The sequence below is a fragment of the Lolium perenne genome, chromosome 4 (assembly GCF_019359855.2).
Source record: "Lolium perenne isolate Kyuss_39 chromosome 4, Kyuss_2.0, whole genome shotgun sequence".
In the NCBI taxonomy this organism is placed as follows: Eukaryota; Viridiplantae; Streptophyta; class Magnoliopsida; order Poales; family Poaceae; genus Lolium; species Lolium perenne.
Genome location: NC_067247.2, coordinates 149,356,187 through 149,373,660, shown reverse-complemented (window position 1 = coordinate 149,373,660; position 17,474 = coordinate 149,356,187). Strand labels below are relative to the sequence as shown.

The window sequence follows — 17,474 nt, the reverse complement described above, 5'->3', positions numbered from 1 at the left end:
TTGTAACGATTTTTAGACAACAGGCCACGACTTCATATGAAACATTGAGGGACACATCTGTTTGTCAGCAAGGCATCCAAGCCATGACCCCTGAACAGCTACAACCAAAAGGGGAATGCATGACACATGATGCTGCTTTTCATAGTTCAAAAAGTGTTATGCATGCATGACGTCTCTCCATCAAGTTGCATGAATGGATTAAGCACCAGCAGCAGCAGCAGATCCCCATCAGCGACAGCAGAAGTTTACCAGACAAGCTGCCTCTCCCTGTCATGCTTATTCAGTCGTGCAACTGTGCAAGCAAGCATCATCAGCAATAAGATGCACAAAGAAGGAAAAAGAGTGGAAGTATACAATTATATAATTGACACGACCTTTTAATATAATAATTACGATAATTGCATTACAAAATTGGCTTTCCAGGTCACGCTAGAGACCACTCTGAAAGCAACACAATTACACCCTCTCTTGCAATTACATGACACTAGAAAAACCCTAAACCTGTCAGACTGAACCAAGTCCTCTGAAGAAAAAGAAAAAGAACCCGAACCAATTCTAGTCTAAGCTACACAACACAATCCATAGCCCCTCGAATCAAAAACTTGTTCCCCTCTATTTTTTTTGTTTGACCTCTAGTTTTGAATCTGCCAGATAGGCATCTCAGCTAAGTAGTAACACAACAAAAGTTGACCGGCTACATTACCCGACGGCTAGCTAACACCTAATTGACGACGAAACATGACCTACCATGCATGCTTTGCTATGTCCAAGGGGAAGAGCAGGGGCAGGGGGGCTGGTACAAATGAATGATGCTTGTACCAAGCTACCAAATGCCAGTTCAAAACCTGACAGGGTTAACAGTAACACCTGGTATGTACGGTGGGGAAAACTGTGCACCGGAGCCTGTCGATCGCTCGATCGAGCGAGATCCGTGTGCGGGGTTAAATCCTCACTAAGTTTCTCTGATCCGCCATGGGTTTGGGGGAAGCTTGCACGGCTAATTAGTCACCTAATTAAGTAGACTGGTAATCGGTCAGTTTCGCTGAGCCGAATTACTCGAGACCTGACGAACATGTTAGTGGGCTAGGGAGGAGGGAGGAATCTCTGCGGCGGCTGTTTTCTCTTCTGATGACGGATGTTGCTGCCTTCGTTTACTGAAGGAAGGCGAGCATGTCCCCGAACGCTCCAGCGTCGCGGTCGAAGCCGAAGCCGGCTGGTGAGAGCTGGTCGAAGATGAGGGATTCGTCGATAACGAAGCCGTCGTCCGCGCAGCCCCAGTCGTCGCCCGGCCAACCCCCACCGGCGCCACAGGCGGCGGCAGGGTGCGGGCTCTCGGCGTAGTCCATGTCGCTGGGGAAGTCGGGCGAGGGCGAGTGCTGCGCGCGGTCGGAGGAGCTGGAGTCGGTGTGGAGCAGCGGCAGCGAGTGGGGGTCGGAGTCCCGGTCCGCCGACCCGGACCGGTCGAAGCAGAGCATCTCCGTGGCGGGCGGCGAGGGGTGCTGGTAGAAGCCGTAGTCGGACAGCTCGATCTTCATGGCCGGCACCACGGGGTAGTGCGCCGCCCGCGGGTTCTTGGTGGACGGCGGCGCGGCGGCGGCCGGCTTGGGTTCGTCGTCGACGGTGTCGTACCGCTCAATGACGCCCTTCTTGTTGTAGATTCGGCAGAGCACCCAGTCGTCCAGCTGCAGGATCAGGTGAAGAAAAGTCTCGTCAGCGATCGTGATCAATGGAGAGAAGTAAAATCAATCAATTAAAGCTATTTTACACGAGATTGGCGGCGCCGTTGTCTCTATCCGGCGGTGCGTGACGTGAGCCGTGACGACATGCGAGGGACCGCCGCAATTAGCTTTGCGCATGTCGCTGGCAAACTACAGGCTGTGACGGAAAGGACAGCTTCAGCGTGCTGCAACTTGTCCTCTTCCTTTTTTCATTCAGCCGCACGAACCTAACAAATTCACCTTTTTTAAAGCACCAACTTGCTATTTCAAGAAAGATTTTCTCGGCTGGATTTTTTAGTAAACTTAATAAATAATAATCCCTTGCTAAAAGAAGAAATGGGGAAATGGGGGCAGAGACGCAAGAACACTGAATCAGAGATCGACAGAGCCAGGGGCGGTCGGTATGTTTACCCTGAGAGCGTTGTTGGTCTTCTTCCTGGCGGCGGCGGATCGGTCCACATCGGCGAGGCGGTACTCGTGCATGATCCAGTTGGTCTTCACACCCTTGGGGGGCTTGCCGGCGTAGAAAACTAGAGCCTTCTTGATCGCCACGGCGCGCGGGGATCCGACAGGCTTATCGGCGCCGGTGGCCTTCCAGTACCCGGTCCCGGCGGCGCGGTTGGGGCGGGACCCGTTGGGGTACTTGCGGTCGCGGGGCGAGAAGAAGTACCACTCCTTGGAGTCCTGGCCCCCGGCCGCCGCCTTCTCCGGCAGCTTCCAGGGCTCGAACTTGTAGAGGTCGACCTCGGTGATGACCGGCGCGGCGATGGGCAGGCCGGCGCACTTGCGGCACAGGTAGTAGTTGACAAGCTCGTCGTCGGTGGGGTGGAACCGGAAGCCAGGGGGCAGCTCAATCGCACCTCCGCCCAAGTCCATTCGCGTACGGGGATTAGCTCGGAAGATCTGTCGACTGTTGATCGCCGGTACGTTTTGATCGCTGGGATTGGGAAGCTCACTGATGGCGGCTGGCTGGGGAAGGTTTGGAATGGAACATCTCGCCGCCGTACCAGCTCCTATATATAGAACGGAGATGGCCGACGCGTGTCGAGGGGAGGGCACGTGCAAGTTGTGCGGCGCGGCCAGTTGACCGTAGAGAGCGACGCCACGTGTCGCGCATCTGGTGGGTGATGCGACGTGTGAGCGGTGGGATGTACAGTGGGGCCAGCTAGCAGGAACCGAATTGTCATGGATTACGTCAGCTGTTTTGTACCCGTCCAGTGTAGCCAGGCCCATCTGGGCCGTGAGGGGGCACTCCGTACCTGCTTCTGTGGCGGGCCCGGGCAACTTGCATGGGCCCTACATGCTGCTGCGCCTCTTGGAATAATTGTACGGGTCGCCCAGATTCCCATTGGTAGATCTATTTTGCACCTCGGCTAAAAATATGTTGGATGCAGATACCGTGGATTCTAGGTTTGGCGAGAGCATCGATCGCCACCATCGATGATTTCTAGGCGCCTTCTGGTCAGCTTTCAGGCTAGGTTCATCCTTCTCGGTACAACTAGCGTTGAAATCGGTACTACCTCGTTGTAATACTTCGTCCGCCGTTGGTAACGAGCATTGGTCTTTTCCAATCTAAGGCTTTTAGGGCTCCTTTGATTTTTAGAGCAATTCTAATAGTATAGTCAATTGCTGCTATAACAACATGTCATGTTATTTATAGTTAACGTATAGCTAACATGTACAATATAGTTGTTATAAAAATGAAGTAATTTACTAACATGTGGTCCAACCCTTTAACTCTCACAACATGCATAAGAGCACGTGCAGGAGCTGGCTATTGCATAGTATTCCACCTCCCTTCTCTCTCCTCTTCCCTCTCCTCCAACTCATCCAAAATATATTATTTAATATCTTATAGTCAGCTGGCTGGGCTCCATTGTACCTGCTCTTATGAAATACATCTAGGGAGTACATAATTTTTTTCAATTTGTTAGAATATATTCGATACGGAGTAATTCTATATGATATATACCAGTACTCGCTTTGGAGTAGAAGCTTTTAAGTACAATATACAATTTGCATGGCTTATTCTATATCCAACACTTCTCTAGTGGTATTTTTTTTGGGAAACGGATGATCGCCGGCCTCTGCATCAATAGGCCAATTTCATCGAAAAGGTATTCCATCAGAAATTCTCTCTGAGTTTTTGCTCCTCTAATACAAATGATGAATCCCCATATTTGCCGCTAATATGGTCTTCTATATACTGACGGTGTGTGTGCACTAGCACAATCGACCATGGTAAGGGTGTAGGAGAGACTCGTGTTTCCGTTCCTTCACGGTAATGGTCGAAAAAAAGGCCAAGCTTTGTGAGTCACTAGAGATAGGATCATCTTTTTAGCTATACTATCTACATCAAATAAAAATAAGGAGCTGAATATGACACTGGTGTGTATATTGGTAGAGATAAATATCCAAGTTATACTACTCCATTTTACTAGAAAAGCCTCAAATCGATATAGTAGAACATTTTTTGTGGATAAAGACACCAATTATCTTTGTATAAAGTTTTATTTATCCACCGTAGATTGAGACTTAGAAAATCTTAATTAGTAGAGCTTTTCGCGCTAGCACACTTGATTGCTCTGTGAAAAGATAGGGGATTCATCGATCACCTGCCCTATGTACATCATATATTAGAAGAAGGTTTCTTTAGAGTAAAAATATGTAAGTTGGTATTATAAAAGTTTCCACTTGGCTTCATAGATGTTCACTAACTAATCCTCTCCACTAACTACCCCGAACCAAGACAGCCTGACAAGTGTGTGCATGCATTACCTGTATACCGCGTTGACCCAAGAGCCTCTTTGAGTCAATTAAATTACTTTCCTAGAAATTTTGTAGGATTACATTTCATATGTATGTTGTTTTATTAGGACTTATTGATTATAAGGAATTTAAAAGGGATGAAATATGGAAAATATAGGGTTGCAAAGCCATGAGCACTAGAATCCTATAGAATTTTGGTATGCTCGATCGTGTCATATGAGAACCGAAGATTATTTCCAAGAGGTTTAAGTGAAAGAAAGCTTGCAACGTTTTGAGTAGTGAATCATTTGGTAGGAAATTCTCTAAGATTCATTAAATCTTATGGAGCAAACTGCTGAAATAAGAGAGAAAAATCTAGGGTTTCTGGTCCTCTATGATTTCTACGAAACTGGTTTGAATAAAAGCAGACCATTGTATTGTTTTCGAGATTCAACATACTCTCTCCATCCCACCAAGAGGTTTAGATTTGTCAAAATTTGAATGTACCTAGACACTTCTTTCCTAGGACGGGCGGATGGAGTATTAGCATATCATGTCGTTAAGATCGATAATAATCGGTGTGTTGTTTTCGAGATTCAGGATGGATGGATGGAGTATTGGCATGTCATGTGGTTGAGATAATAATCGCTTTGTACTCCTCCTATAGAATTTCTTTTTCCTAAGAATTAATATATTTCGAGGGAAAGTAAATTAGGAGGCGAAATGGATTCTGGCGCACATGGCCGCATCGGTTACACGTAAATTGCCGCATAGCTAGATTCGTTGGGCCATGTGAGCGTGTACCTCCACCAAGAAAATATCCATGTTACGATCATGGCATGCGGCCAGCGCCACCAGCCGCCTACCTAGTGATGAGATGTACGGCCAGCGACGGCGACCTCGGCAGACAGAGCACCCTCGCGCGAATATCCCGCCGCTACCTAGCTAGCTAGGTAGAGACGGAGGGGCCCCGGGCGACTCGGCGGAAGTCGCCGCCGTCGAGTCAATCGCCGCCGGCTTCACCTGCGTACATGGCGGCCAAGAGTCCGGCCGTCTACGGGATGACGTGGCTCGCGCTGCATCGTCACGGATTCCTGCGCGGGCCAGGCGTGTCCCCTCCAAGCGGTCCAGCGACTTGGGGCGGTCGGCAACTCAATCGGCACGTGCCGCTGCCCGCTGGACATTTCCAAGCCGCGGCGAGGCGGCGGCGCGAGTGACGCATGCACGGTCCCGATCGAGGCCGGCCGGGTTCAGTGAGCAAAGTCGCCTGGGCGGCTAAACCAGCGTGCGCGCCACGAAATTCCCGCGGGCATCATGCCTCTAGTCTCCCCAGTCGCTGTACGCCTTTGCACACAGGCACAGGAGTATTTTGTCAAGTTTAGCAAACGTAGAAACTGTACATTTTAAAACTTGAGAACCAAGGCATAGTGGGGATGGTGGGTATGGATTGATGCATGCCTGCCGGCCTGGGTTCGAATCTCCGCACTCGCAACCCAGGTTCTACTCACTAATTCCTCTATAAAACTGCCAAGGGCCTCTTCCCCCTGTTAGGCGTCATTTTTTTGTTTTTTTAAAACCTAACCCCTATACTAGCTGTAAAGTAGGATGGACTTGAACTACGTACAACATGTCGACACCAAGCATCTCCGGCGTCGAACCAAGGTCATCGGAGCCACGGGATCTGGTGGCGAAAGGAGGTTGATCGGCGCCAGAGTGTATGACCCCAAACCGCTAAAGTTAATTATCTCATGTCAAATTTATTGGGGCCTAGTCAATATGCTTGACGCCGACATTTCCTTTTTTCGATGCATGACACTTTATTGGTTAAAAAAAGTTTAAGCATTACACCCATGTTCTGCATAGCTGATATGCACACGGACGTTAGAATTCAAAAGCTAAATCCAAAAATAAAACTATGCTCTCTACAAGCTCTCAAGAAACAAACTATACGAGAAACTCATGCGAAGAAAGGCCAATCTCTAGATTACGCTGCCATCTATCTTGAAAGCAGATACCCATCATCGTATCCTTAATTAAGCAGTGTGACCACCTCTATAAACAGGCCGCGATGCTCAACATGATGTAGAGATGACCACGAATGAAGCTTGACACTGATCTACACGGCTTCAGCTCCATCCTTGTTGGCACCGAATTAAGGGTTAGGTTTGGAAATGGTGATCATATGAGCTAGATTTGCAAAAAGTAGATACACACAACTGACGTGTGGACCTTGTGTAAAGTCGTCAGGCATATCACTTGTGTGACGCTCCTCTGTCGCATTAACAACTGGGTGATTAAATTATGAGACAAACCATACGCGGCGATGCAGAGCCGCCTGCTATCCCCAACCCGATCCCGTTATGATCCGCAGCAGACCTCTCGACGACAATCCCTCATATTGACACAGACGTGTGGGTCCGAGATACTCTGGACCCACCTGACATGGACACGACCATCCGCTAAATTATCTGGCACCAATCAGTTGGGACGCGACCAAAAGCACTTGACTAACCGGTTCGACGCGGCGAGCATCCGCCGGCCTGCCTGCTGCCCTTTTCAGGTGCACGTCCACGTCGTCTTATAATTTTCTATCCGAGCCGTGTCGGCCGCGATGACTCTTGGCGAGTTTCTTTTCTTCATGCCGTCTTGCCTCTTGGCAACGGATAATGGATCTCAAGCTCCTGCGCGGCTACGAAGAGCCGCGCTGATCTGGAATCTTTGGACTTCTCCCCCGTAGTTGTCATTCCACTTGCGGAGATTCATGTTCGTAAACTAATCCTGGCCACCTGATTCGCCGGCGTCGATTTCAGCCGCGTTGGAGTGGCCGCGAAGTTCTTTTACTTTACGATTTTTTGCTTGTTGTTCCGATCCATACAGGAGGTGATCATTGCTGCCACCCAATCTTTTGATAGGTGTGTGTGTGGGTAGCGAGAGTGAGACATCCAGTGTATTTGACATCATCAATGAGGTGTCTGCCAACACTGTTACTAGAACGGCAAACCAATTGAAGTCATGGTGACATAATCTATGGTAGAAGAGCTTCTCCTTTTTAGATTTTTTTTTTTAGTAATTAGCTTCGTGGCCACCATGATTTCTTTAACGTGCACAAAATCCGTCCTATTACTTGGAGCTATGTTATGCTAGTGGCAGCATAGTTAAAAATAGGATGCGTCCAGGAAATAATATATGCGATCTGCAAAGTGTTCTAATCTCTGAAAATTGGCAAAATAGGGCGGGTAATTTTCTGCCCCTCGATTCAAATTGTGCGGCTCACATGAAGGCCGGAACAAACAAAGCGGTTTATTAACCGCCAAACTGGGATGCCGACCGAGTACCCCTAGCACACACCTGCCACCAACCACTACCCCCGACCGTTTTGGAATCCCACACCCCAACTCTACCCTCCTATGTCTCTTCGTGTTGTACACCGATGACAGTGGAGGCGACAGGTGGATTCGCAAGCCCATCATTAAAAATATGACATGTCCACGATATTAGATATGTAATATCGGTACGTATATGTGATTGTGTTGTACACCACATCATATCGTATAGGACTCTCTATATGCCACCTTGGGGGCTTTTCCCAACAATATAACACGAGGTAACCGATTGACCCCTGAGAACGATCGTTCTACCCAAACACAATATGATTCACATGGTATCAGAGATCATCCTCTTCCCGACCTGCTGCCATCACGACACCTAGCTCCCCTCGCCGCCAGGACCACGCCGCGTAGCTGGCCAAGGACAACATCTTCGTCGCCTCGTCTCTCTCTTCCCGTTCTGCGCTCTCATGATTGTCAGGATTTGCTCCGATCGCTCTCACCTTCCGCGACCTAATCAACCAGGAAAACCTAGTTCTTGTTGCTGCTCTCTGCCGCGGCAGGAAAATACGCAGAATCTGTGCCGCGTTAGGAATCAAACTCTAGTTCTTCCTGCTGCTCTCTCTGTTGTGGCAGGAAAACACGCGAAATCTCTGCCGCGCCAAGAATCAGGATAGATGGCGTCTTCTTCAAGCTTGTCCGCGGTGGTTACCATCGGTGCGCCGCCTGCCACCAAACTCACTAGGAAGAACTTTCTCTACTAGCTGGCTCAAGTGTTGCCCACCCTTCGTGGTGCTCTAGTTATGGGTCTTCTTTAGGGAACTGATCTCGCTCCATCTGAGAAAATTCAAGTTGAGGATGATAACAAGAAGCTAGTGTCGGTCCCCAATCCGGCTATGATATTTGGATAGCCGGGGATCAACAGGTGGTTAGCTACCTCGTGAATTCTCTCTTTGAGGATGTTCTTCCTCATGTTTTTGGCCTTCCTCGTGCTGTTGATGTGTGGCGTGAACTCCCTGCTATGTATTCTACTCAATCCAAGTCCCGCGTTTCTACTCTTCGAGGAAATCTGACCAACACAAAGAAGCTAGATATGACCGCTCAACAATATGTTACCAAGATGAAAGGTTTTGCTTCTGCTCTTGCTGCTGCTGGCAAACCAGTTGATGATGATGAACTGAAGGATTATATTCTCAATGGTCTGGATGGCACTTTTAATTCCCTTGTTGTTGTTATTCGTGTTATTCCTACTATCACTACACATGATATGTGCTCCCAGTTATTGTCTCATGAGGATCGCGATGCTATGCTTCTCTCAACTGGTCTGGTCCCAGGAGGTTTTACCTCCTTTGTTAATGTTGTTCCTCGCCGCCCCTTCAAATTATTGGGATGCACCTCCACGCCCACCACAAACACAAACCTATATGCCTCCTCCACCACAGCCCTACATGCCACCTCATAAACAACATTACCAACAACCTCCTCCACACCGCTACATGTATCAGCCTTACCCGCAACACACTCCATACTACACGCCGCCTATGCCCACTTACCAGACCGCTCCTTTACCCTATACACCGCCACCATAGCAGCGCCCCCTCCTACCAACACCACCACCGCGCCCAAACCCACCTCCTCCTCACAACCGTGGCCCACCTCGCCCTAACCAGGAGCGTCGGCCCAAAGGGGGCGTGTTGCCACGCCTTGGCAGGAGGTAGTCATCTGTCATATATGCATGAAGGAAGGACACCAAGCCAATGATTGTTGGTGGCGCTATGGTGATGATGATGACATGCGCAATGACAATTCAAAAGGTGCCTATGGAGTAGACACAAATTGGTATATGGACACATGCACCACAAATCATGTCAGAGGACGACTCAACAAGCTTCAAGTTCATGAGCAATATCAGGGGCGTGATCAAGTTCACAATGCTAGTGGGCAAGGTATGGGCATTGCTTGCATTGGTCATTCAGTTTTGCACACCCCGCATAGTTCTTTGCATCTCAAAAATATTCTTCATGTCCCTGCTTCTTCCATGAATTTGCGGTTTTTCTCATAAAATTGCCCTAGACAATAATGCCTTTATTGAAATTCTCACATTGTTTTTCTTGATTAAGGATCAAGCCACGCAATAAATATTGTTTAGAGGACCTTGCGAGGGTGGCCTTTATCCGCTTGTTCCAATATCCACGGGTCATCGTCCAAGCATGCTCTTGTCAGCATCAAGCCTTCATCCTCTACATGGAATCATCTTCTAGGGCATCCACCATCTTTTATTGTTCAGCAAGTACTTAGGAAGAATAATTTGTCATACACTCCAGATACAAATTCTTATATATGTTATCCTTCTCAACATGCTAAGAGTCATCAGTTACCCTATCATGTCTCCACTAGTGTTTCTACTGTTCCATTGGAACTAGTTTTTCTAATGTATGGGGTCATGTGCCACTGTCTATTGGTGAAAGAACATATCTACACCATTATGGTTTTATGTGTTTGATGACAACATGTGTGATAATCTAATGTGGTTTAGTGTGTAGATGTGATCTATATTGTTTTCATATTGTGAAGAAATAAAAGGAGTCACTGGATCGCCCCCCCCCCCCCCCCGGGAATTTGGTCGAAAATTCCATGGGGGGCGGATATTCCGGCCCCAACTTACAACAGAATTTCTGCCCCTAGTTATTATCCAACGGCTCCATTTCGAGGGGGTATAAATAACCCTTTCTTCCCCAAGCTGAAGTTGCTCGACCAGTTCATATTCTTCACCTCAAGCTGAGCCACCAAAATCACTTGATCTCCTTCGCCAACTAATCAAAGCTCTTGATCTTTAGAGAATCGAAGGAGAAGATCCCGATCTACATCTTCACCGAAGCGATTTACATTTCCCCATCATTTCCTTGGGGGCCCCTTTGCTAGTGTTCCTTTTGGAAACCCTAGTTGTTGTTGCTTGATTTGATCTTGTTGTTGTTGTGTTGTTATAGCTATTGGGATCCTCCAATTCAGTTGTGGATGTGTGCCCCAAGAACCTTGTAAAGGCCCGGTTTCCGCCTTGAGGAAATCCCTTAGTGGACAAGTGAGCTAGGCCTTTGTGGTGTTGCTCACCGGAGAATAGGGTAAGGCCTTTGTGGCGTTGGTTAGGCCTTTGTGGCGACCACACCCCTCCAACGTAGATGTACTTCCCCTCAAAAAGAAGGAACTACTGGAATCATCCCTTATATCTCCGCGTGCTCCACTCTCGATTACCTCTATCCTTTATTGCATTATTATATCTTGCCTAGCGATATCTTGCTTAGTTGTATACCTTGTCATCTAGGAAAATTCACATAGTTGTATATCTACAGAATTTACCTTTGTGTCAAGCCTTAATTGAAAAATAACTAAAAATTGGGTAGCACCTATTAACCCCCCCTCTAGGTGCGGTATACGATCCTTTCAGTTGGCAAACAAGCAGTTTCATTGATGATTTTAGCAAGTTCACCTGGATCTATTTCCTCAAAAAGTGTTCTGAGGTTTTTCAAGTTTTTCTTGACTTCCAAAAATATGTTCAGCGCAAGTTTGATAAGAAAATTATTACCATGCAAACTAACTAGGGAGGTGAATATGAAAAACTCCACAGTTTCTTTCAGCATATAGGCATCACTCATCATGTTTCATGTCCTCTTTCTCATCAACAAAATGGCTCTGCTGAGAGCAAACATCGCCATATTGTCGAGGTTGGGATTGCCCTCCTTGCCAATTTATCCATGCCTTCAAAATATTGGGATGGTGCTTTCCTTATAGCAACCTTTCTCATTAATTTGCTTCCAACAAAGGATCTTAATTCTTTTACCACTACAAAATAACTACTTCACACTATACCCAACTATGAATCCTTGAGAGTGTTTGGTTGTGCATGTTGGTCGAACCTACGCCCCTATCAAAAACACAAGTTGTCTTTTCGTTCCAACCAATGTATTTTTCTTGGCTATAGTCCATTACATAAAGGAGTGAAGTGCCTTGATGTGACTACAGGTCATGTTTATATATCCTGGGATGTTGTCTTCAAGGAGAATGCGTTTTTCCTTTTGCATCCCTCCATCCAAATGTTGTGCGTTGACTCTGTGAAGAACACCTTATCCTTCCACCTGATATCATCTCTTCGGGATCTGTGGATAGGGGTATGCATTCTAATGATCATTATTTGCGACTTGTTCATGTTGTTGAACCTTCCTAGGTTGTTGCCAAAGAGACTCATGCACACTCCGATGAAAGATACTAGTCCAAATTATGAAGATACTGCAGAAAACAACACATCAAATTCTGAAGAAAATGTAGATCAGGAACACAACACAGTAGCAGCGACCTCGAGGACGATTCTGGGAAAAAATCTGCCTCAGATCGCGCCTAGACATTCCATGATGGCGAAAACTCTCCCGCCTGCGCGTCGCTTGGCGTGCAACCGCCTAGGTCGCCTCGCGCACGACAGCCTCGGCCTCCGTCAGCCACATCGCCGTGCTCGTCACGTGCGCATCACCCGCTGTCTCCGACACTACATGCATCGCGGGACCCATGAAATGATGGCAACATGGATGCTAATGATGAGCACCCTGTCTCACCTGTTGATTCCCCCACATGTGACATATCTTTGGGATCTTCCTCTCCATCTTCTGCTACAATCCCACATGTGGCACCCGGATTCCAAACTCGTCTTCAAAAAGGTATACGTACGTCAACCAAAAAAATATACCGATGACACTGTCAGATATGCCTTTCTTACATCTGTAGTAGAACCAACAAAACTTTCCAAGAAAACCACGCACGAGTCAGGTATCACTGTCTTTCTCTATGACAAGTCAGGTATCACTGCCTTTATGCTTATTTATGTTGATGACATAATATTGAAGAGTTTTTCTAACCTAGCTATCTTAGAATTGCTTCATCATCTTGGTTCTAAGTTTTCTCTTAAGGATCTTGGCTATCTTCATTACTTCTTGGGTCTAGAGGTACACAAACGGTCCAGTGGTTTGCTTTTCAATCGGGAAAAATAGGCTATATATTTGTTGGCTCGTGTTGCATGAGTACTTGCACATCATGTCCTACGCCACTATCTACCACATACACGTTGACATTGACAGATGTCAATCCTCTTGGTCCTGAGGATATTACACGCTACAGGAGTATTGTTGTTGCACTTCAATATACGACACTAACTAGACCCGGTCTCTCCTTTTCGGTTAATAAAGTTTCTCAATATCTTCATACTCCTACCAGTGTTCATTGGACTGCAGTTAAAAGGATTTTGAGGTATATTCATGGCACAAGAATGGTTGGTCTTACATTTCAGCCGCATGCTTCCATTCTTCTTAGTGCCTATTCAGATGTAGACTGGGCAGGTGATCTTGGTGACAAATGCTCTACTAGTGGTTTTGCTATATTCTTTGGTCCAAATCTCATATCTTGCAGTGCCAGAAAACAACCTAATGTGTCTCGCTCAAGCACAAAGACCGAATATAATATCGTTGCCAAATGCCACAATTGAGCTAATTTGGGTTGAGTCTCATGCGAGAGAACTTGGTGTGCATCTCAAAAGACAAACCCTGTCTATGGTGTCATAATCTTGGTGCCACTTACCTATCTGCTAATTCGGTTTTTCTTGCCAGGACAAAACATATTGAGATTGATTTCATTTTGTCCGAGAAAGAGTTGCTAGCAAGCAACTTGATGTTAGGTTCATCTCTAGTAAGGATCAAATTGCTGATGGTTTCACTAAGACTCTTTGTACTAGAAAACTTGATGAGTTTAAGCGTAATCTAAACCTCTCCTAGGTCTAGATTATGGGGTATTAGATATGTACTATCATACGTATATGTGATGGTGAAGTACATCACATCATATACGTATAGGACTCTCTATATGTCACCTTGGGGGGCTTTTCCCAACAATATAACACGTAACCGATCGACCCCTGAGGGTAACGATCGTTCTACCCAAACACAATACGATTCACACAGGAAATAGTAAACGCCATATGTGAAGTGCTCTAATCTCAGTGCTTCCATTGGCATTTATCTGCCCCTCGATTCAAATCAAGTGGCTAAAATGAAGGATGGGAGAAACAAAGTTGTTTAATGCCTGCCCACCTAAGATGTCGACCGAGTACCCCTGGCATCCACCTGTCATTAAGAGCACCAACCACTACTCTCGACCTTTTTAAAATCCTACACCCCATCTCTCCCATCCTCTGTCCCTTGTGTTGTTCGTTGGTGACGGTGGAGGCGACATGTGGATTCGGCGTGTCGGTGGTTTTTCTGGCTGAATCTTGCATACGTGATATTTGATTAGGGCCATTCAAGCCCCCCCCCCCCCCCCCGCGCGATGTCTCGCTTTTTGTGCAGTCTAGTCAATTATTCACGAAAATGACGAGTTTTGCGAGTATTTTTTGTTCTGATTGCGGTGATGTTTATGGCGGATTATCGTGCTTGCATAGCGATGTTTTCACGGATTCTCGTATGTCCGTTGGTGAGCCAATCATCGCACCACTCAACCTCTTCAAGCGACCCACCTGCAAAGTGTTTTTTTAGGCGCAGGGGTATAACAATTTCTAAGTTTTTTTTCGTTGGTTCCTATTCAAGTGATTGATACGTTGCAAACGTATCTATAATTTTTGATGCTCCATGCTTGTTTTACACCAATTGCTACCTGTTTTGTTTACACTTCGTGGCACTTTTATGCATTTTCCAGAACTAACCTATTGACAAGATGCCACAGTGCCAGTTCCCTGTTTCATGTTGTTTTGTATTTTAGAAAAGTTGTACAGGAAATATTCTCGGAATTGGACGAAACAAAAGCAGAAGTTCCTATTTTGTTGAAATGAAGACGGAGTCCAGAAGGAGGTCCAGGAGGCGGCCAGACTAGGCCTAGGCGCGGCCCAGGCCCTGTCCACGCCTAGGGGTGGTCTGGGGCCCCCTGAACTCCACTGACCTCGCCCTTCCGCCTATAAGAAGCCTCCCGGCGCGTGAACCCTAAATATAGCAAGCCTCCGTCCATGAAAAGTTCCATATCTCCGCCGCCAGCGAAGACAAGATTCGGGGGACAGAAGTCTCTGTTCTAGCACCCTACCAGGACGGGGAATTGCCCCCGGAGCCATCTCCATCAACTCCACCACCAACTTCATCGCCGTTGCTGACTCCCATGATGAGGAGTGAGTAGTTCTCCCCCGAGGCTGAGGGATTTACCGGTAGCTATGTGGTCTATCTATCTGTCCATGTATGATCTTTATGTGATCATGAGCTTTGTAATCTAGTTGAATAAGTAGATGTTATTCTTCAACTATTGTGTGCTACTAAAGTGGTTTTATTATGTGATCTCCGGGGACACCTTGTCCAGCGGTGTGAAGGTGACAATGTGCACACCGTGTTTGTTTCTTAAGCTTGATTTATAGAAATATTTATCAATTGTGGTATCTAATTAGTACCATCTTTGTATGCTCAAAGTGATAGTGTGGGGCGTCCATAGATTGGGAATGTGAACTTTAAGGAGTGCTTATGCATCCCTACACAGTGAATTTGTGTTTATAATCATACAGGAAAGTGGTTCAGAGTAGCATAGTGAAGTGATAATATCTATGTATTCAATATGGTATCATTGTTGAGAGTGTCCACTAGTGAAAGTATGATCCCTATGCCTTGTTTCCAAGAATTGAAATACCGTTTGCAACCAGTTCTGCTACATGTTTGCTTGCTGCTATTTTTTATTTTAGATAGCAATTACCACTCATAATCATCCATATTATTTGGATTTCACTATCTCTTCGTCGAACTAGTGCACCTATACACCTAACAAGTGTATTGGGTGTGTTGGGAACACAAGAGACTTCTTGTATCGTAATAGCAGAGTTGCTTGAGTGAGATATCTTTGACCTCTACCTCCCTGAGTCCGATAAATCTTGGGTGATCCACTTAAGAGAAACTTGCTGCTGTTCTACAAATCTCTGCACTTGGAGGCCCAACACTGTCTACAAGAATAGAAGCGTGCATAGACATCAGTGATCACTGCATGTTCTTCAATTCTAGTGTACTTAGCCAATTATTCTAGTATTAATCGAAGTAGCAGCGGTGATGTTTGAGTTCATTTTACCTGACGGTTTTGGGGCACCGCCTTCATGTATCATTTTTTATCTAACTTTTGGTTGATTCGTCCAATTTTTTTATGTGAAGTAGTGACAATGGTGTGCTTATCTCTTCGATGTGTAGTACTACTTGATGCTAGGTTCATACTCTCGGTGTAATGATTTGTTTTTGGCACGCCACATGCTATGTTCATTCATATACACTGCGAGTACTTTTTATGTAGCAATTATGTTGTGTTGGTTTTGTTCAGTGTTATGCATTGGTAATTTCAACATATGTTTGTTGTTTGGACTTGTTGTTTTCAACGATTTTTCTTTTAGTGTGTTCTAGGAGTTACCATGGTAAATAAACGGAAGGCAACTGATTGCGTTGGCGATGATGATGCATACCCTTCCCCAAAACGTATATGTCGCCATTGGTTGTTGTCAAGTTGTATGATTCTATGTCTAAGGATCAGAAGGACGTCGTGGACATTAAACAATGGAGATTGATATTTTTCTTGACATCAAGTGTCACTTTCTGCACAACTGCCTTACCAGCTGGCTTAAGCACTCATGTGAATTTTTTCTTCCTCGTCGAGGAAGGATTTCGTTGAATGAACATTTAGTATTCAAATATCTCAGTTTACCCTTGGGGGTGAGCCAGTTGTTTATGCCGCAAATTCAAAGACTGAGTATGTCCTTGGCTCCCTTGTATTTACGAAGATGTCAGCAAACCCTAAAGAACTCGAGTGTTTGTGATTTTTAAGGCAATGAAAGCATGGGATGAGGCTTTCAAACAGATTTGGGTGATGTATGTTGTTTTAACAATACTGTCACCTACCACCAGTAGTGTTGAGCTCCCCGCATTTTTTTTTGTGTGACATGTACGTTTTCTCTTTTTTACTGGTTAACTTTATGTTTTTGGTGGGTAATTTTCATGTTTCACGTGGGCAACTATTATGCTTTTATGTGGGTAGCTTATGTGTATTTTTTGTTGTGGCAGCTCATGTGTTATGTGTTAGGGGTAACTATGGTATTTAGTTGTTTTTGTGTGTTTTACCATTATATGAATGTTTTCACGGGCCAAGTGAACGTGCACAACTTACAGTGGTGCATGTTTGTGGTTCATCAACTACACAACGAGCTGTCTAAAGGAACAAACTTGTCTTTTTCAGGTACACATATGCTTGCTTTGTGCATATTTTAATTAATTTTTTACTTATTGTTTTCTTTTGAATATTAGCTATTGTATGTTGACTACCGTGATGTATGTGGTTTAAATCTCAATTTACCGAACAGATGATTTGTTGTTAACATCTGGGCTAAACAAGACATTATTTTTTGTGTTGTCGGTAGATTTGCAAAATGATGGGCCCGTCGGAACACCCACCCAGATTTTGAAGGAAATATGCCCTAGAGGCAATAATGAAGTGTATTATTATTTGTATTTCCTATTTCATAATTAAGTTTATAGTCTATGATGTAATTGTATTAGCTCTAGACATTGTGATACTGGAGGAAACCCTAATAATATGTGTGGAATAATAAACATCAAATAAGAGATCCCTAGTCTTGCCTCTATCAATA

General features: G+C 45.7%; 1 protein-coding gene across 1 annotated transcript; it reads right to left on the bottom strand.

The window, feature by feature from the left end:
* Positions 1–356: 356 nt before the first annotated feature.
* Positions 357–2,704, bottom strand: LOC127294800 (NAC domain-containing protein 71). The gene is made up of 2 exons (XM_051324696.2): positions 2,130–2,704; positions 357–1,682 (listed from the first exon to the last, which is right to left on the bottom strand). Exons 1-2 carry the CDS (start codon positions 2,592–2,594, stop codon positions 1,152–1,154), a joined length of 996 nt encoding a protein of 331 aa, XP_051180656.1. The 5' UTR covers positions 2,595–2,704; the 3' UTR covers positions 357–1,151.
* Positions 2,705–17,474: the final 14,770 nt, after the last annotated feature.